General features: G+C 37.3%; 3 protein-coding genes, 1 non-coding gene and 2 pseudogenes across 7 annotated transcripts; 3 read left to right on the top strand and 3 right to left on the bottom strand.

Moving 5' to 3' along the window:
- Nucleotides 1–712: 712 nt before the first annotated feature.
- LOC137719772 (bifunctional fucokinase/GDP-fucose pyrophosphorylase-like) lies at nucleotides 713–9330 on the bottom strand (annotated as a pseudogene).
- On the bottom strand, nucleotides 7938–8011 carry TRNAV-AAC (transfer RNA valine (anticodon AAC)). Its single transcript has one exon. It is a non-coding gene; the product is annotated as a tRNA-Val (tRNA).
- On the top strand, nucleotides 8971–12558 carry LOC137720358 (putative serine/threonine-protein kinase WNK10). Of its 2 annotated transcripts, XM_068459418.2 has the most exons (7): nucleotides 8971–9671; nucleotides 10111–10148; nucleotides 10297–10524; nucleotides 10613–10833; nucleotides 10916–11073; nucleotides 11171–11567; nucleotides 11665–12558. In XM_068459418.2, exons 1-7 carry the CDS (start codon nucleotides 9555–9557, stop codon nucleotides 12471–12473), a joined length of 1968 nt encoding a protein of 655 aa, XP_068315519.2. In that variant the 5' UTR covers nucleotides 8971–9554; the 3' UTR covers nucleotides 12474–12558. The 2 variants fall into 2 exon arrangements, with proteins under 2 accessions (XP_068315519.2, XP_088552541.1); XM_088696415.1 differs by lacking the exon at nucleotides 10111–10148 and having other exon boundaries at nucleotides 9532–9671.
- Nucleotides 12559–12745: 187 nt separating this feature from the next.
- Nucleotides 12746–15556, bottom strand: LOC137720359 (uncharacterized). Of its 3 annotated transcripts, none has more exons than XM_068459420.2 (4): nucleotides 15356–15556; nucleotides 14868–15014; nucleotides 14659–14749; nucleotides 12746–13010 (listed from the first exon to the last, which is right to left on the bottom strand). In XM_068459420.2, exons 2-4 carry the CDS (start codon nucleotides 14976–14978, stop codon nucleotides 12877–12879), a joined length of 336 nt encoding a protein of 111 aa, XP_068315521.1. In that variant the 5' UTR covers nucleotides 14979–15014; nucleotides 15356–15556; the 3' UTR covers nucleotides 12746–12876. The 3 variants fall into 3 exon arrangements, with proteins under 3 accessions (XP_068315521.1, XP_088552567.1, XP_068315520.1); XM_088696441.1 differs by having other exon boundaries at nucleotides 15361–15556; XM_068459419.2 differs by having other exon boundaries at nucleotides 15394–15554.
- Nucleotides 15557–16117: 561 nt separating this feature from the next.
- Nucleotides 16118–17751, top strand: LOC137719431 (protein yippee-like At4g27745). The gene is made up of 3 exons (XM_068458469.2): nucleotides 16118–16234; nucleotides 16586–16723; nucleotides 17409–17751. Exons 2-3 carry the CDS (start codon nucleotides 16631–16633, stop codon nucleotides 17634–17636), a joined length of 321 nt encoding a protein of 106 aa, XP_068314570.2. The 5' UTR covers nucleotides 16118–16234; nucleotides 16586–16630; the 3' UTR covers nucleotides 17637–17751.
- A 1851-nt stretch (nucleotides 17752–19602) lies between these two features.
- Nucleotides 19603–20215, top strand: LOC137719397 (calcium-binding protein KIC pseudogene; annotated as a pseudogene).
- The last annotated feature ends 603 nt before the right edge of the window (nucleotides 20216–20818 follow it).

Here is a 20818-nt window from a genome sequence, read left to right as displayed (position 1 = left end):
AAAAAGGACTTTGTGGTGGCTCCACTTCATAAGTTTTTTCTTGTCATTCTCATTTTCTTTTATCACCTATCACCAATCAAATTCTTATAGTTTGGTGATTTTTTTATTTTATTTTTTGGTGTGACAGTCACACTATGAGAAATTTCACCTTACTCGTGGTTACAGTCAAGCAAACTCACTAGCTCGGATCACCGAACTTGGAACCTTCCAAATTTTTTTGTTTATTTAGGAGCTGCAATACGTACCCTTACCACTGAGCCAGTTGTTGTGATTAATTTTAAATAAAATTAATAAGAGTAATACTAGAAAAACCAAAATTTTTAAATCAAATTGCAAACTAAATGATGTGTCATCAATAAAAAACAAGCACGTTAATCGACACTTAATTAATAATTCAATCATTTACAACCACATCATTTAGTTTACAAATATGGTTTAAAAAATTTGGTCTACCTAGTGTTACTCTATTAATTAATATACAATAAAGAACCAATCTAAAGCATAATAACACACATCCTAATTAATGAATCTGGATCCTCGCCGAACCTCTTTGTGAGGATCCTAGAGATTCGTCAATCATTTCCTTTCATCGAACATCGTATGGTCAGAAATTATTTTAAATATTTTTATTTAAAATTAATTACAAACAATACTTGACAAAAACTGACTACACGATATACAATGAACAAACACAATTCACAGATCCCCATATCCTCACCAAAAGGATCCAGAGAGGATCCTGTTGGTAATAACACACCTCCTAATTAATTATCTAAGAAGATGTTCCAGTTGAATACTTTGACGTCAAAATTTGAATCTTGTTCCAGCAAATGCCTTAGTTCCTTTGCCTGCTTGGCATCCCTGGCAAGCAACAAGGCAAAGCCTCCGCCCCCAGCACCCACAAGCTTGTAGCTGGTGCAGTATGGGTGCGCAAATCTGCAGAGTTGATCCATAAGCTGGTCACTGCAGTAAGGGTCAAGTTCTTGATGTAGGCTCCAAGCCTCTAGCATTATCTCCCCAAAGTCATCTATGTCACAATTCATTAGAGCTTCTCTTCTTATCTTGGCTAGTTCAGCGAAGTGTTTGATGCTAGATACAAGAAGGTTGTCCCTTTGGCTTCGGAGGTAGCGGATTACCACGTTTTGCAACACTTGGTGCGCCAGTCGAACCTGCACCAAATCACATTTACATTACTTTAAATACATGGGAAACATACATGTTTTCAATGAGAAAGTGAGAGCAACATGAGATTGGACACAAGGAATAAAGCAATATCAAGTTAAGGTCCAATAACTAAAATGTGCGTGTAGAACAAGACTCTAAATTTTCACCTTGACAAGCAATGGAGCAAACTTCTATGCTTTTCACAATTGATAATAAGATTATGTAATGCAATTATGCAAGAAAAGTCTTAGAATGCATATCCAAACTGGAAAAGGAAAGTTGTAACGTACTTGACCAGTAAAAACCACAGGCAAGCATTGTTGCAACTCTGAAATTAATGGGGGAGAAGCCAAGAGTGGGACGACTTGTAGTCGCAATGGAATTCCAGGAAAACTTGAAGTACATTTAATACAGGAACAAATCTTGCAACATTTTCATTACTTTCATCTCCATCGGTAATCTGGATGAGTCATTTCACAACTGCAGCTGCTAAGATGCTAGAAGTCCCCAAGCCACTGCCATGAGGTACACGGGCCCTTGTCCTGATCTGTAGACCCTTGGATGCAAGAATGTTTTCATGAATAATGCCAGTCACAAGCAGTACGGATTTGGCAAAGCGAAATAGATCGTTGTCATCAAATGGAATTGATTCTGTTCCATTGACTAATATTTCTTAACCAACAAGTAATAGTTTAACTTTCACTCCATAAATACGTACTTTAGTAAAATCCCACGTCGACCAAACTGTCTCTGTTGCATGAACGGAATAGTTTTCTTACCAGATGAAAAGGAAGAGGGAAAAGTACTTAATATGTGGAATAATACTACAACTCATGGAGATTGTGGCAACAAATTAAAGTTGAATGCCACGACATTTTGGCACGTTGATGTAGCACAAACATATAGAAAATCCTATATTTTAATTCTTTATCGGGTGATGAAACTGAATGTGATACCATTTTTAGTATTAAGAGATGAAGTACTATTAGGCTAAGAATTAATCGATTAAAGATGATTCAGACATAAAAAAAGCTATATGAATACTTGAATCAAAGATGACATGCATTGCTTTTGGCCTCTATTTCTTAAACAATCTAAAAGCTGAAGATGTGAAAAATTATATGTACCTTGGTTCCTTTTGGTAATGCGTTTTATGATGTAATGGACCAACTAAAATATTAATCCTGCAATAGTACGTGCATAATTAGGTCATGCTTTTTAGGGATTTTAGGTTATGATGATCCAAACCCCAATGATTAAGTGCATGTGCATCTGCTCAATTTAAAAGCTTAAACATATTATCCACTTATGACTTGTCTAACAAGATAACAGCACCGAACATTGTTAATTCGAAACCATTAAGTTAAGCTTAATGGAGATGACGATATTAGCAAATGCTTACCAAAATTTAGGCTATTGTTGTGTTTTTAGTGCTTTCTCTTAGAGCATTAATCTGTCTGCTCAAGGAATTGAAATTTCTGGTGAATAAATATGTAAGGCACATGAAGCTTAACACGTACATTAAGGCAAACCACTTGGCTAAGAGCTTCGATTAGTTTGATCCAAACTGCCCTAATATCGTTGTTCTTGTTAGCCCTGGCCAACATGGCAAGTGAAAAGGATGTGTTAGCGAATGTGGAGTGGAGTATCAATGTAGATGATGGGACGAAAAATACATCGGGACTAGTTGATACGGCGACGTTGCCAGGGTTGAAGGGTGCAGTTGGAGGATTGGTTTTTAATGAAGGCATGGAAGTTGGGAGTTGCTGAGCTCGGAAAGGTGATCCATGCTCTCAAAGTAGGGTTGGCTATTTCTGTTGTGTTACATTTTTTACTACATAAGGTCTTTGCATGAAGGTCTAGGAGGGAATGCAATGTGGGCGGTTATGACTGTTGTGGTAGTTTTCGAATCAAATGTAGATGATTAAAACTGTCAAAAAACCAAATTTGTTGATTACCAAATGGAAACTGATGTTCCGTCCACCTCTCTTTATTTCTGTCCCTCGATTGTCCTTTGATTTGTTTAATTCAAGGGCCAAAGAGAAAAAGACGTGTGCAGTGGAAGAAAAAAGATGCATGGAAATCACTTCCCTTCCCGCACAAAGTTTTCCACATTATCAAATTAAAGTGAATAAAAGTAACCAATTGGCCATTTCATTGCAGGTGCTACACTCTATAAAGGCATAAATAGAGCAGCGGGAACTTCTCTTGCTGGATCACTTGGCTTGTGTGTCCACTAAAGTTCTTGCAAGGCAGGAGAAAACTTTGAGCCCATAATTATTGGAACCTCAGTTTCCTCCTAGATGTGAGCATTGTTGTTCTAAATTTCGGATTCATTACATTTTGTTGGTGTTTCGCTTGAGCTTAATTTGCAATTTAAAACAATAGTTGGTGTTCATTTTTGTAGCTTCAGCAACAACCCTTTCTCGGTTCATTCTGTTTGTCAAATCACGATTCGATTATGGTGCTCTCATCTTCATCCTCACCTTCAGCTTAGTTTCGATTTCCGGGTATCGGTGGAAGAGTTGTACGAGTTAACTTACCATAGACAGTTCAGCGTTGGCATTGATAGTGTTTGATTTCTGGATCGCAAGCGTTCCCATCCTTGGCAATCCTGATTTTTCATGCCATCTTTCAAAATTTCCTTGAGGTTTTGCTTCACCTTGATGTTCCCGAAAATGTCTCAAGTGACTATGTTAGTGTTGATGTGGTTGCAATTAACGGAAAAACATCTGGGGGATAGTCACATTTGGTCCCCAACAACGTCAATCTTTCAAACATAGCAGTTATGATTCTGGATCTTCAGGAAGAAGATCGAATTTCGATAAATCCCGTTCTAAGGGAAAGTTAACAACAATTCCCATTCTTGAGCTTAAGGTAGTTTCATAAACACTAGTTTCCATAATTACATACCAAAAGCAGTAGTCAGTGTTCCCAAAAATGACAAAATCATCTCACAGAAGCAGTCTTCCTAGAAAATCTTACTTACCCTTCCGACCATCCCTTAGGTAGTAACCAACCTAGGTGACGTTAATTGTCACTAGAATGAGACTATCCCATATCAGGGAGTTGTGAACCAGTATCCAGGCGGTATGATATCGTTATATTGAAAGTGAAGTGCGATATATGGATATCATACCATTGCCAGGACACCGGTTCACTATTCCATAAAGGCAAACATTACTAAAATACCATAGAAAGGTTAGGTAGCGGCATCGCTGACATACACATTTATCAAGACAATTAGAGCCAGCAGAACCACAATCATAGAAACTTGGAAGCAAGCCATATAAGAGAATAACAAACCCGTAGTCATGTCAACGACCTAAACCACCAGTCAATCATCTTAGCAATCTGATATTGCCACAAGGCAAGTCTGTTATGCCAATACGAGTGCAGTGATTACACCGTTTCCATTACCAATCTGATAATGCCAGTTAATCTTATTTTGTTGGATATCGTGAAATTCCACGTAATACAAGAGATGGATCAACTACATTATTATTATTCCTTTGCTAAAGCATTGACCAAAAGTAGTCATTTCTCGATGACATGTCATCCCTATGTTAGCCCCACTGGGAAACATCAGAAACTGAAGCACAAATTAATTCCCGCTGGAAAGGCGAAACATTTATTGAGAAAAGTTGTGAAGGCTTTTTAGCATGTGTTATAAAGGAAGACGACAATCCGATACAGTGAGGGGTTACACTTTTTGAAAAGGTTTTACAAAACTTTATTTTCAGGCCCACTCACCTTTGTTTTTTGCCCCTCCAAGGTTTTAGTGGCAGAGGTTTCGTGACTACCAAGATTGTTGGAAAAAGCTACTATGTAGGAGATTTCTCCTTTCGGTATAAATGTCACTACTCTTCTTTTACTATATTTTATCTATGTTCTGACATCACTTGTGTGATATGGGTTCAATCCCTGCTCACTTGCGCACTTTAAATTAGGCACTTTTAGGTTTTAATTTATTCACATTTTCCACATCACTACACCTTATGGCTTCGTCAACTTCCTGATGTCGGCCAACACATCACGATTCGGATGTCTAGGTGGACACTCTGGGTCGGGTTGTGTCCGTTTGGTATCATAATATACATTGAAGAACCAATCTAAAGCATTATAACACACCTCTTAATTAATTATCTAAGAAAATGTTCCAGTTGTATACTTTGACGTCAAAATTTGAATCTTGTTCTAGCAAATGCCTTGGTTCCTTTGCCTGCTTGGCGTCCCTGGCAAACAACAAGGCAAAGCCTTTGCCCCCGGCACCCACAAGCTTGTAGCCGGTGCAGTACGGGTGCGCGAATCTGCAGAGTTGATCCATAAACTCATCACTGCAATAAGGGTCGAGTTCTTGATGCAACCTCTAAGCCTCTAGCATTATCTCCCCAAAGTCATCCATGTCACAATTCATCAGAGTTTTTCTCCATTTGTTGGCCTATTCAGCGATACGCTTGATGCTGGATACAAGAAGGTGTAGGAATCCTATGTGGACTTAACTACTTGTGATAAAGGTGAAATTACATGTGGATAATACAACTTCAATAAGAGTTTGATACGTGGAAAACCAACGTCTTATAGTTATGGAAACACATTCAGAACGTTGGGGATGCATCTGTTTTCTACTAACCCTTTGTGTGGGAAGCAACTATGTCCTCCACTAACCCATTACAGCTGAATTTGATACAGTGGAATAACCAACACCCCACGATATATAAGAGTTGGCTGTCATTATTTCTTTATATATATGAGTTCTTTGCTCACAAAGAATAGGTTATGTAATCAGGGTTCTATCATCATTGGAACATAAGGCCTTAAGTGAGTTGAAGAATTCTTATATGTTAACAGTAACCACAGCCTGCACCAGGTAATTCTTTCTTATCTAATTTCAAATCGTGATCTAGTATGCTTGGTCTGTGAAAGGATTCATGGAGCAACTAACCATGTTTTCTTCAAGTATCACTCTAATGATTCATGTTAGTGATTAGGTATTTCAGTTAAGTATATGGAGTTAAATTCCAACAGAAGGTTATCCCTTTGGCTTCAGATGTAGTGGATTACCACATTTTGCAAGACTTGGTACGCAAGTCGAACCTGCACCAAATCATATTTACATCATTTCAAATACATAGGAATACATACATGTTTTCAATGGGGAAGTGAGAGCAACGTGAGATTGGACACAAGGAATAAAGCAATATCAAGTTAAGGTCCAGTAACTAAAGTGTGCGTGTGTAGAACAAGACTCTAAATTTTCGCCTTAACGAGTAACAGAGCAAACTTTTATGCTTTTCACGATTGACAATATGATTATGTAATGCAATTATGCAAGAATAGTCTTAGAATGCATATCTAAACTGGAAAAGGAAATGTGTACTTGACCAGTAAAAACCACAAGCAAGTGTTGCTGCAACTCTGAAATTAACATGGGAGAAGCCAAGAGTGGGATGACTTGTAGTTGTAATGGAATTCCAGGAAAACTTGAAGTACATTTAATACAAGAACAAGCCTTGCAACATTTTCATTACTTTCATCTCCATTGGTAATCTAGATGAGTCATTTCACAACTGCAGCTGCTAAGATGCTAGAAGTCCCCAAGCCACTGCCACGAGGTACACATGCCCATGTCCTAATCTGCAAACCCTTGGATGCAAGAACTTTTTCATGAATAACGCTAGTCACAAGCAGTGCAAATTTGACAAGGCGAAATAGATTGTTGTCATTAAATGGAGTAGCAATTGAGGTTAGGTCTTCAATGTGTAACTCATTCCCAGCATCATCACTAATAAAGGCACCAGTTGATTTTGTCTTCTCTATGTTGGTGCCAATTGGAAGAGAACATTCCAAACTTATTGCCATGTTCAAAACGCAACCGGCACGCTTCAAGCTCGATAAAGGAGTGTCACTCCAACCCCTAACAAAATCCACACGAACTGGTAATTGAACCTTCACCATTCTGGGATGGAATGAATGATATGCAGAGGTATCAAAATCATTGTTCTTATGGGATGAAGTACATATATCAATGGGAGCCTTATAGAGATGTTCAGAATTTTGATCGCCCAAGCCCATCAACCATGGTGCCAAATTTATCATCTCAAAGAAAGAAAGAATAGGAAATATTTTTGCATTCCATAAACACTTTCCATGAGTACTCGTTAAGCTCCATATATCATTTTCATGGATTCCTGAATCTTCCAAGACCTTCCTCCAAGGTTTCCCACAAAAAGTTCCATCCTAGGGGAGTGAAACTTTGGGGTTATCATGAAGGCCACAATATACTATAACTCTTCCAATGCGTCCGAGTAGAGGAATCTCCCAAAAACAATGGCGATCTGAAAGCATGAACCTAAATGAATCTTCTGCAGCACTATTATTTACTTCTGGAACATTAATACCAACAACTACGTATAGATAACCAACTTGCATTCCACTTTGAATAGTTGAATCATATATAAGAAAATCTTCCCCGATCGAGACAGCAGGTGCAATTTTGCTAGAAAGAAGAACAGCGGATGTTGCAATGTCAGATAGAGTGCTGGCTGGGATAGAACACAGGTGTCTTTGACCAACCAGTCCCGAGGCAACTCGACTAAGATGATCCAAAACCTCACTTGAAGTTCCAAAATGAAAGAACAACAAGTCATATGCAGTGAAATCATGAAGCAGAAAAGATATAAGAAATAATAATTATATAGAAGAAAAAAAATGAATATAAGAAGCAAAACATATGAAGTAAAAAGGTTGGATGAGTTTTAGAAAAAAGAAATTGGCTTCGCCCGGGTTCGAATCGGAGACCTTCAGTGTGTTAGACTGATGTGATAACCAACTACACCATGAAACCATTTTGATTGTTTTGTTCAATTTATATATTTTCTCCTATTGAAATCTATCTTTGATGGAATCAAGTCACAAAGTGAAACTAATGGCACAAAAATGCAATCAGTTTTATGTTCGATTTCTCTTCACTTGTGAGTGCGAGGTTTTAGATTGGATTCAAGCCAAATGTGAATTTAAACCACATTATTACTAACTGATTGTGAGGTTAAAAGCATCTCCAAGTGAGGTGTCAAGTTTTAAACATCAAAATGATATTTGATGGCTTACGTTGAATTTGACTTTTTGTAAAATATTTTGCTTCATCCCATATGTTAAATAATAATGTCATTTAATGAATTTTTTTATCTTTTTGTGGGGCCCAATGATTGAGGCAAAACAATCACACACTTGACAAACATCCCTTTCACCTAATCATCATCATCAAACAATCCGGATATTTGAATTTGATTCAACAGCTAAAAACACGAGTTCACTTTAAAAGTTTTAATAACTTTAGCCGCTTGATCAAATTTCAAGGGCCCAGATTCTTTGATAAGGAGGATTAAGTGGAAGGGATCTGTAGATGATCCCTTTCCAACAAACACAACAATATCTATCAAATATTATATTAATCTATTAATAAACATTTAATAAATTTGACATTTAATGCTGTCAAATTTAACAGCAAAAAGATTTGCATTCAATTGATTCAACCTCACGTAAGAAATTGAAAGTTCGGTTGAAGAAAGTTTGTTGCCATTTTTTTACTGTTGTGTATCTTCATAATAGTTTTGACATCTCGTTTGTTTTAAAAAAATGCAATCAGTTTTTTTTTTTTTCCTAAAATAAAAGAAATAAAATGCAAAAAAAATAAATAAATAAAAAAAAAGAAAAAAAACCACACGAGTGTCAAGTGCGTGTGCTTGAGCTTGAATTTCGCACGTCCGCGCGCGCTCACTCTCTCTCTCTCTCTCTCTCTCTCTCTCTCTCTCTCTCAAATTCCAACCCCATTTTCTTCTCACATTTTTCTTCGGTTCAGATTTTGCGGTCCCCCATCTCTCAACCCCCCACCAAAACGGTCGAATTTCTCACCGCCGCTTTCGTCTCCTCCGTCTGGCCAATCCCAATGCCCGATCTCCACCGCCGATTCTGACCCCCTCTCCGCCACTTGGGTTCGCTTCTGGGATGGCTTTCGCGAAGTGGGTCGCGACGGGATTCGCGTAGAGAATGAAAAAAATCCCATTGCATGGAACTTGGGGTTTTGAACTCAGCCGGTTCATTGCCTCCGTCCGCCGCCATCGAATGCCGATTCCGCTTCCAATCGGCATTCGATTCCTTCTGCATCGCCTCCGAAGCCTTCTATGAGCTGCTGTTGCGTCGTCGTTTTTTGGCCCGATCAACGGCGATTTCTCTCCTCAGCTGAACGAGAGAAAAATACGTTTTTCTAATTAAAAAATTTGACCCACTAAATTATATATTAAGAGGAAAAAAAGAAAAAAAATATATATATATATAATAAAATAAAAAAGTCCTTATCTTTCTGGTAGTTGTTTGGTTCTTGGAAGGAAATGAATTCAGGGGTCCGATTGGTATCGCCAGCAAGTAATGGGAAGTTGCCGGTGGCGAAGCTCCCTGATGAAGAGGCCGATTTTATAGAGAAGGACCCAAGCAATCGCTACGTTCGGGTAAGTATCACAACTTGCACTTGCAATTTGGATTGGAAATGCTAATGGAATGTGGAATAATGATTGTGTTCAAGCTACAATTTTAGTTCTTGTTTGTTTTCGATATCTTCATATGATTTCGATACGTTGAAATTCGTGTCGTAAGTGGTCACATTTTGATGCAAGGGTTTAATTTATGCTGAATAGATTGTACATTTTGTAAATTTGTTGCTTTTGTTTGGTTGGATAATTAGTTTTGTTGTTTCGAATGAACTGGTATCAGATTGTATCTGTGATTGCAAGATTCTTCATCAGATTGAGCAGCTTGTTTTCGAGCCGATTTTATAGGAAACAAATGAATTGTTATTTTTTGTTAGATATGAGAAGATTGTGTTTCCCCTTTCATTTAGTCATATAATTCTCCTTTAATTCTTTTTTTTTCTTATTTTCTTGGTAACAGTACAATGAAATCTTGGGCAAGGGTGCCTTCAAGACTGTGTATGGTTCTGAGATCTTTTCTCTTCAGTTTTTTTCTCTTTTCCTTCTTGTTTTCCAGATTTCGTTACTTTTAGGAAGAAATTTTGTTAAATTCAAGAATTATTATTATTATTATTTTAAAATTTTGGGTACCTCATATTTTTTGCAGCTACAAGGCATTTGATGAAGTTGATGGAATAGAAGTGGCATGGAACCAAGTGAAGATTGATGCTGTCTTGCGATCGCCAGAAGATTTGGAGAAATTGTATTCTGAAGTTCATCTGCTGAAATCGGTGAAACATGACAATATTATTAAGTTCTATAATTCATGGGTGGATGATCAGAAAAATACGATTAACATGATTACAGAGCTCTTCACATCTGGAAGCCTAAGGCGGTATGTTCTATTGATTCCTTCTCATTGTCTTTGGATTGCTTGACTACATTATATGAAATCAAACTAATTGCGCACCTTTTGGTTATAGATATCGTAAGAAGCATAAGAATGTTGATATGAAGGCCATAAGGAACTGGGCAAGGCAGATTCTCGGAGGTTTAGTCTTTCTCCACAGTCATAACCCCCCTATCATTCATAGAGACTTAAAATGTGATAATATTTTCATTAATGGAAATCTTGGAGAAGTTAAAATCGGAGACCTTGGATTGGCAACTGTTATGCAGCAGCCTACTGCTCGCAGTGTGATTGGTAAGAAATCTATGAAACCTGATGTTCTCTCTTGATTAAACCATCTAAACAAGTACTGAAACTGTTCCTTTTTTTACGTCAGGGACTCCCGAGTTTATGGCTCCAGAGCTCTATGAAGAGGAGTATAATGAACTCGTTGATGTATACTCCTTCGGAATGTGCATGTTAGAGATGGTTACCTTTGAGTATCCATATTGTGAATGCAAAAGTCCAGCTCAAATATTTAAGAAGGTTACCTCTGTAAGTTGAGGAGTCATCAGAACTATCATCATTTCTTCTGCTGGCTGTTTAAAGTAGAACCACTCAGGAATCTTATTTCCTGTATGTTCTTTTGCAGGGCATTAAACCTGCTGCCCTTGGTAAGGTGAATGACCCCCAAATCAAAAGGTTTATTGAGAAATGTCTGGTTCCTGCATCTGAGAGGCTTTCGGCGAAAGAGCTGCTCAAAGATGCATTCCTTCAAGTTGACAATCCAAAGGAACCAATCTGCGATCCCTTACAGTTACCTAACCAGAGTCTGAAAGCGACAAGTTTACCAAAGTCCGGGCCTTTTTCCATGGACATAGATACTGACTACAAGCAGCTATCTATAAGCACATGTGCAGGATGCAACAATGGGAGTCCACAGGTTCTGGAATTTCAAAGGACACATAAGAACAACGAGTTCAGGTTAAGTGGGATAAAAAATGACGACGATTCAGTATCATTAACCTTGCGTATAGCTGATGCAAGTGGTGAGTATGCAAACTGGGAGAGTGGATATCCAAATTTATGTTTAGTATTGTTATTCCTGTCAGGAATGTAATAGCATGACTTTTCTGTATCTTACAGGTAAGGCGAGGAATATACATTTTCTCTTTTACATTGCTAGTGATACAGCAGTGTCTGTGGCGAGCGAGATGGTTGAACAACTGGAATTAACAAATCACGATGTGGCCTTCATTGCTGAGTTTATTGACTACTTGATAATGAAATTTCTACCCGGTTGGAAGCCCTCATCTGATTATTCCTCGAGTGGACCAACGAGTCTTTGTGGCGGATCCCCAGTCTATAGAAATGGGAAACCCTCATTGTCAAGCCTGTGGGGTTCAGTGCTATCCGGTGCCCCTGCCGGTTCAATGGTAGAGCAAGATGGTAGCTCCTGTGATAACCCTGATACAATCAATTTTAACGGTGGCATTACCTCTTATCCAAGCTTTGCTGATTTTGCCGTTGAACATTCAAAAGTATCGGTTCGCTCTGAGGTAATGGTTGATGATGGTTCCACCAAAAACGACCAAGCAGTTGAATCTGTCAATTGCAATACTTCTGAACTCAAGCTGAGGTACTCATATTTAGTTGACAGCAAGTTACAGAGCGATTACTCTAGCAATGGAGGAGGCTTCCCAGTGAATGGAATCATAAAGAACTTGGAATTTCCATTGCATGAACATGATTTATCGAAAGATATGAGCTTGACAAGCAGCTGTTCTTCACTATCTTTGGCAGATAACGATCTGGATGCCAATTTAAAGTTGGAACTCGAAACGATTGAGTTGCAGTACCAGCGGTGGTTCCAGGAACTTTCAAGGATGAGGGAGAAAGCATTGGAAACGACCAGAAAGAGATGGATGGACAAAAAGAAAGTGGCTGTTCACTAATACTGAACCTTCTCGGAACTAAATTTTGTGCTGATATCCTGTTACTTTTGTTTGTTGCGTATGAATAGTATACCGGATTTGTTAATGCATGCTCAACTTCATTTTTGCAGATCGATAATCAGAACCGAAAACATAATGCTTCGGGTTTGTCAGCTCGACCTTCTTGATTACGAAGGTACGAGCTTGCAAACTCGGTGGCACATTAAGTCATTGAATACTTTGATAAAATTGATGAACGAATGGTCGTTGCAGCAAAAGATAAAACAGAAGAATGTACGAATGAACATTGAAGTATTATTTCCATGCGTTGAAGCAGTTCACAATATCACGCCACGGTTGGCAAAAACTCAAAAATGGAGCAATTAAAAGGGATTAGCAACTCAAAGAACACAAAATTCTCAGACTAAGTGTAATCAACCCATGTGTGTCCGCAATTGTTGTTCATACACCTGTAGAATCTTGTTTCTGGTTCATCGGCAGATCGTGTTTGCTGTGTCTTGTAAGCCGCCTCAGGAAACCCGCATCTTGGGCACGGTTCTGCCAGAGAAGAGAAGAAAAGAAAGAAAAGAAAGAACAAAAAGAAGTCAGACCTCATCTCATGAGATATTTGCAATTGTACAACAATATTTTACAGGACATTAGCATCAACTGGAGAACAACAAAATGAAGTCAAGAATAACAGTGTCTTATGCTTCGACATCCAAATTTTACTTGGGCGTATGTAATTTATGTTCGACACTTATCATAAAGTTCAATGATTCAATCCAGATTGATACAAACATCAGGACAAAAGTCAACTACAGCAGATGTGTAGTACAGCCAAGAACGGTACCTCATTCCAGTTAGAGAAAAAATGTTTAGCTTTACCATGCAAAGTTCACGATAACCTAAACCTAAATCCAGTAAACTAATTTAACAAAGAATATTTTCGCTGAATCGATTGTCACACACAAAATAAATTTTGACATCAATTCCCACACCTACAACTGTGTTTAACATCCACTAATTGTGCTAGCTCAAACCTTTTAGAAGATTATGGAATGACTGATTTTGCAATTGTATCTCTAGTCAATATCTCTCATCATTTGTGTCCTCAATCACGGTTATTTTGTTTTTATAGAAACATCAGTTTCTAAATCTAGGATTTCTCTCCAGTCATCACCAATCACGTTAAGAGACATAACCTGACACAAAGTCGAAAGTCGACTTTCATTTAACTTGATGAAGAAACAAGTGCAGCATTCTAACAACTTCCCCTCAACCTCAAGGCACAAAAGATACGTCCCATTTGTTTCCAAACTGGATAAGAGATTGTAACCTTTAGCTCTTTAGTCATGAATGCTTATAACCTTCCATACCAGTTATAAACCCGACCAATAACTTTGTTCAGAACATAAAACAGGGCACTCAAGATGAGGAAAAAGTATTTTAATGCGTACTAAGATAACTAAGCCTTTCACGAGACAAGAATCTCAGTCTCACAGATACCTCTATAGAGTATGAACTCCCTCCGATGATGAACCTTGTCCAATCAAAACCTCACAGCTAACTGTAACAAAACCTCACTCACCTTCGCTTTCTAGTGAAAGCGATGAACCTTGTCCAATCAAAACCTCACAGCTAACTGTAACAAAACCTCACTCACCTTCGCTTTCTAGTGAAAGCATAACCTAGAGAACTGGGTGCTCCACCCAATTAAGAAGCTAAGACCTCAACAATCCCCCTTAAGTGCTTTAGGAAACAGGACAACGTGAACAAGAAAAACTAGGTAGCCTAACCAATAAGTTTACAGACAAATCCTATCCGGTGTCTGATATATATACGCAATTATTCTAAAAATTCTAGTGAAAATACCAAACCCCATTTGACCAATGGCATCATTTCACAAGGTCGACATAGCTTGAGACCACGCAGTGAATTCCAGAGAGGCACCAAGAAACGTAAACAAATGGCAGGATTTATAGACCACAGAAGAACAAAGTAAAACGCCAGAAAAAGAATGAGCACACTACGAGTACACTGCAGTACTGCAACCTCATTAATAGTACTCAACTGTAAATCAAGAAACAAAACAAATAGAGTATGTTTCTCACTACTTGTAACAAATATTCCTACTTTGATAATTACTAGAACCAAAAGAAAGAGAAAAACACGAAACCCCTTGGGCGGGAAAAATGAAACAAACCTTCAGTTTTGGGCGCATTCTTGTAGTCGTCCAGGGTAAAGATGGGCTGTATCTCTTTTTTAACTAGATGCTGCCTTCTTTTAATCTTCACCTGCAAGCGCAATACAAAAACCAGCTATCACATTACGCATACCCTTCAAAAGGCAAGAAAGAGAAGCTAGGATATAATTCAGATCACCAAAAAAAAAGATCTATATCTTTAGCTGTACCTTCCTATCAACGTATGCTACATAGGGACAAGTTGGACAGAAGAATCTCGCATCGTGCATATTCGGCAGTTCATACTGCAGCATGTTACCACAACCTGGGCAGAACTCCATTTCCTAAAGCCTCTAACCACAAATCTCCCCCTCTCTCTGAAATTATTTTCGATTTCGAGATGTCATTACATTGTGTGTGTGCTTATAAACTACCATCAACAAATCACATTAACATACGGAAAACTAAAAACACAATTAAACAGTAATTACCATTACGTTATTTTGAATTAAGAATAACAAAAATCAAACAAAATCAAAAGGTACCCACTTTTCATAAAAAATCCACACAAAATCAAAATTGGGAAAAAGAGAAACAGCTCAATCACCAAACGACGATGTGTCAAAGACCCACCGAATCAGATAGAGAGAAACCCCAATTTTAGGGCTCAAAACCCTAGGAAAATAAAAATTAAATTAAACGAAATATTACAAATTACCATACGAGAAATTGTGAGATTAGGATTTGGAGACGTACAGTTGAGGGAGAAGCTTAAAGAATCCGACTTTGCAAGCGAGGGAGGGGAATTGGGGTCGCTAGGGATTTGCGGGTGTTGTTCTGTAAGACTGAGAAAGAGTGGCAGTGTAAAGCAAAATACGGTAGCGGGAGAGCGATTTGGTACGAAGGCGCACAGCAGAGGGAAAGGGGTAACGTATCAAGGACTCCCTTCAATTACAAATCTACCCTTATAAGCTAATATATTTTCTTATATTGGATTAAAAAAAACATAATTTTTGTTCATTATATTAGAAATTTGTTAAAATCTTTATCAAATAATTTTAATTATTTTTATTATAAATGATCTCTAAAAGTGATCAAATTCATCATTTTAGTCCTTCAATTTAAAAATCGATCAATGTGATTCTTAATTTGGCCATTGCACAACAATTCAATCCCTATCTTCTGATTCTATTAAATTGTCTGTTAATTTGATAATGTGACACATGTGAAACCATACAACCAACGATATTGTGCCACATGGATCAAACAAATGAAAAACGATTTTGAAATGATTTAAGATTTAAAAAAACATTAATAAAATGTTAAATAATTTTATAAAAAATAAATAAATAAATAAAATCTTTGTTTAATCCACTTGGCGTGTCTCATGAGAATAATCGTGACTGGATAGCTCAAAAAGTCAAAACCCCAAAACCCTACCTCAACTTTGACCAATCTACTAATCAAAACCCCCCACGCTCCCCCCCCCCCCCCTCTCTCTCTCTCTCTCTCAAATAATATTGTTTGGAGGAGAAAAATGAAATAGTGTTTTGCTTTTTGCAGTTTTTCTTTTGGTGGATGGGCACTGGACAGGCAGGTAAGAAGCAACAATGCTTGACTGATATGAATTATTTCTTCCAGATTCTTCATTTGAATTAAGGGTGGATTGGGACACAACACATCTTGAAAGCCTGCTTAATTAGAATCCTGTCTTAATCATCCCCATTTGTTTATGCAATATCTCCTCATTTGATAGGTTTATATTATTTATCATCTCAATAATTGATGCCTGGGCTTCAATGGCTTTGTTCAATTGGGTGATTGCTTAATTTCCAGTTGCATGCAGATCAAGATGATCAGCTTTCTTGATGGTTAATATCAAGCTTAATTAGCAATTAATTGGTATTTGACTTTAATTTCTTTCTGTTTTGCAACTGTCTTGCTGCAGTTGAACTTTAATTCGTTGGTATTAAGCAAATTAATCCTCCAATCAATGGGTGATTTATCTGGACCAAGGTTGTATGGCTGCTACAAGTGCCAGAATCATGTTTGTTGTCATGATGATATTGTATCTAAAGCATTTCAGGTAATCCAAACGCATGTGCTTTCTCCTCCATACCTTTATACTCTTATGCAATTTATGGCAACTGTTATGGCAATTAGGTTATTGCAACAGATTGAATAGTGTTTCATTCAGTCATTGCATTGAAAATTTGGTCTGGAGTTTTACATTTGAGTCTACAGAACATGGATTTCAGTTGTAGAATTGTTTATTTGTCAGAAATATTCTACTATGTTATGTTATCCAACCGTCAATGATTAGATAGATTCAACGGTATAATATGTCTACTTCTTATAATTATTATTCAATTAATGAGAACCAAAGTTTGTTACAGAGAAAAGATATTTAGGTTTTCATAATGTCAATGTTTTCAGGCTACCAATGACTAGATGAATTATTAGTTAAATGCATCTCGTGGATTAGTGAATTCTAAATAAATGCACAGTTCAAAGAGAGAAACTTACCTACAACATGGATCATTGCGACAGTATCTCAAACCAATTACACACTACCATGCAAGTTAAAACGCATGACAACAATGCATGATTGTCTTGAGATACCAACGCAATGATAACCAAATTGTAGGCAAGTCCTAATAGCTGGATAAGCCTTCTGGGTTAGACCAAGTGATGAGGGTGGGTGGGGAAATAAGTTAAGAATTGGCTAGATTAGGTTTATATATATGATATGCTTTGCTTTGCTATGTTAGGCAAGCCGTGGCAGGGGCTTTCTATTCTCCCATGCAGTGAACGTGGTTGTAGGGCCTAAGGAGAATCGGCATCTGATCACAGGCCTCCACACGGTTGCTGATGTACACTGCTGTGATTGTGGGGAGGTGTTAGGCTGGAAATATGTCAAAGCTTATGAGGAATTGCAGAAGTACAAAGAAGGAAAATTTGTTCTTGAAAAATTTAAGATTGTTAAGATCAATTGGTAGCATAGATACTCAGTTTGGGTTGTGGAATTCGTTTTGATTGATTGTTCATAAGTTCTATTCATCGTGTACAAAGAAACTCTTGATTGTCTATTTGGATGCTGGTGTCCTTTTGTCAGACGGTTCGGCATATAATGTTTCAGTCTTTAAAATTCTGAGTCAAGGTCATAAGTCCGTTTTAATGATTGTATCAATGTGAAAAGATTTCATTCATAGTCTTGACAATATAATATGTTAGCTTTCGATTCAAGTTAGATATTACGTACAAACAAACTATTTGAGAGTTGGAGAGATTGATATTGTTATGGACTTGATCCATGAGAAGGTGACAAGAAGAAAATTGGAAAGTTCATGATATTGCCTCCCGATCAAAGGGGTGGCGCTAGGTACATTGGTTCTTGATGGGGACGAGAAGATGGTGACTTAGCCTTTGTCCATTCTTATTAACTTTCCCCCTCCCTTTATGTGTATGAAATTAAAGGAGATGGTTATGTTACTTATGGATTGATGTTGAATTAAAAATGTTTATTAACTTAGTAGTTTGTCTATTGGAGTGTCTTCTAATCAAGTAATCAATTCTTTCTTTATTATGAACATCTTTACTAATGTCAGAGTTTGTTTGATAATCATTGTATTTGTAGCTTAATTTTCATTTTTATGTTTGAGATATGGAAAATGTTTATGGAGTGAAATGGGGAAGAAAATGGTGGTGGGAAAGGGAAAAAGAAATAAAAAGAATGAATGAAAACAAAACCTTGAAGGTGAATACAACTTATAATGATTTCGGTTTTTAGTAAGGGTGCAAATGAGTCAAGCCAAATGGATTACCACGATGCTGAAACTTAGCTCAAATAAAATTATTCAGGCTCAACCTTTACAAAAACTCATAACCGTAAGCTCAAGCTCGGCTTGAACAATTTTTTCAACTCGACCGGCTTGTTTGTAACCTAAATATGAGCTTTTGATTTACTTTGCTCAACTCATTCGTTAACACAAGCTCAAGCTTATGTATGGTTCGGCTTTATTTTCATCAAAACCTAATAAAATACATATAATAACAAAGCTCATAATAGTTGAACACTTTATATTTTACATTCATATTTAGAGTTCGACTTCCGCACTTTGCTTCCGTCTAAAAAAACTTGTTCATCTCCTACCGTTCCACGTTTGTCACTTTTACCGACCTACAACTATGGGGTTGTGATTAATGCTCTAAGGTCGGGTACCCTTTATTCTCTCTATTGACTTATAGTGAGAAGATCAAAAGAAATAAATAATCGGACGGCAGATATTTGCTATTGATAGATCAAACAAAGTAGAAGAATCCAAAACAAATCAAATTTACAAGAGAGTAAAGGAAGCTTCATAGAAGCAAGCCAATCATAGAAGCAAGCCAAAGATCAAGGACAATTTAAGCTCTGTCATTTTTGAAGATTTGGTTTTAGCCACAAAAGTCCCCTCTTCCCCCACCACAAAGAACCTTCCTAGAAAATTCGAATAAAATAAATACAAACCTCAAAAAAATTAAAAAATAGAAATCAAGATGAGATGATTGCAATGGATATCAAGATGTTGCACCACTGTTGACTTCGGAATTTCAAATAGTTTTAGGCCGTTCACATGTCTTGTTCCTTGTTGAATCGATCTACTGTCAACATCATAGGTTGCATACGTTCTTCTGTGTGATTGTTACATTGTCGTGTGGTGTTACAGACTGACAATCCCTTAATATTTTAAAATATAATATACTTATCGTCTATATTATAACAGGTGAATTAGCAACATCATATGACAGTGTTACGGTTACACCCGAGAATTTGTTTTTCTTCCAATTTTTATTAATAGGTGATGAACTCATAGCCTAGGAATCTGCCATATCACTAAATTCCACACACAAATGATATGTTGATTTTAACTGCTACGTAAAAAGCAAAGAGACTTTCCATTGCTTATAAAAGGCCTTAAGCCAAAGCATTATATATGCTTTCAATCTTCACAGTTCTACAAAGTCCTACTGCTATTTGTTGTTGCATCACATTTTCCACTGGCTATAACCACATTAGAAATACAAACCATGGAAAACAATGGCACCTCCATAAGGAAGTCCACAGCAGCAACTGAATACCAAGACTTGCTGCCAGTCATGGCGGAGAAGCTGGACGTGGAGACTTTCGTGTCCGAACTATGTGGAGGTTTCCGGCTTCTGGCGGACCCTGAGCGGGGTTTGATCATGTCGGAGAGCCTGAAGAAGAATTCGGCACTTCTCGGGATGGAGGGGATGAGCAAGGAAGATGCTGAAGGTATGGTTAGGGAAGGAGATCTTGATGGAGATGGTGCGCTCAGTGAGACTGAGTTTTGTATACTGATGGTGAGGCTTAGTCCTGGGATTATGGAAGATGCTGAGACATGGCTTGAAAAAGCACTTGATCAAGAATTCAACAAGTCATCTGATCAACCTTGATGTTGTAGAATAATTGCAGTGGCTCTTGTTATGAAAAAATTGGTCAAAATGATTTTTTTTTTTTTTTAAATCTCGATTGCTGAAATGATACGATTTTTATTATGTCATCGATATTTGATCACTTTGTCGATTAATATGTTGTCGCTATATAATTTCGATCAGTTAAAAAAGACTGAAACTTAATTTCAGATCATTTTAGCCAATTTCTCTTGACCAGTAACTGAATTACCACAAAGGAGTAGTTTAGAGAGAGAGAGAGAGAGAGAGAGAGAGAGAGAGAGGTCTGCAAACAGATTAAGGGAATAGAAACTAAAACTGGAGTAAATTAACGACACAAGTAAACATTAAAAAGAAGAAGAAAAAACAAGACCAAAGCAGTTAAAAACTTCCAAACACCGCAGTAACATCTGCCAATTATCTCCAAAACTCACAACACAAAACAACAAAAAAGATAGAAAAAAAATTAAATTCTGTGAAGCATACTTGAACTAAAAATGTGAACTTGGGCCATAAAATTAAATTATATACAAAACCCAACAACGAAAAGACTTGCAAATTATTCGTAGCTCAGTTAATCAAGAACATTCAACCCGTACTCAAGTCCTAAGCTCAATTCCCCTCGTCCAATTTCGCTTGTAGAGAAAGAAAAAAAAAACCAAGACAAAGAAGTAAAATTTGAACTGAATGGAGCATAATGGAAGTGAAAAACCGACACTTTGTTATT

The sequence above is a fragment of the Pyrus communis genome, chromosome 1 (genome assembly GCF_041283825.1).
Source record: "Pyrus communis isolate YQ-2024b chromosome 1, ASM4128382v1, whole genome shotgun sequence".
Lineage (NCBI taxonomy): Eukaryota > Viridiplantae > Streptophyta > Magnoliopsida > Rosales > Rosaceae > Pyrus > Pyrus communis.
This window is presented reverse-complemented; position numbering and strand designations above follow the sequence as displayed.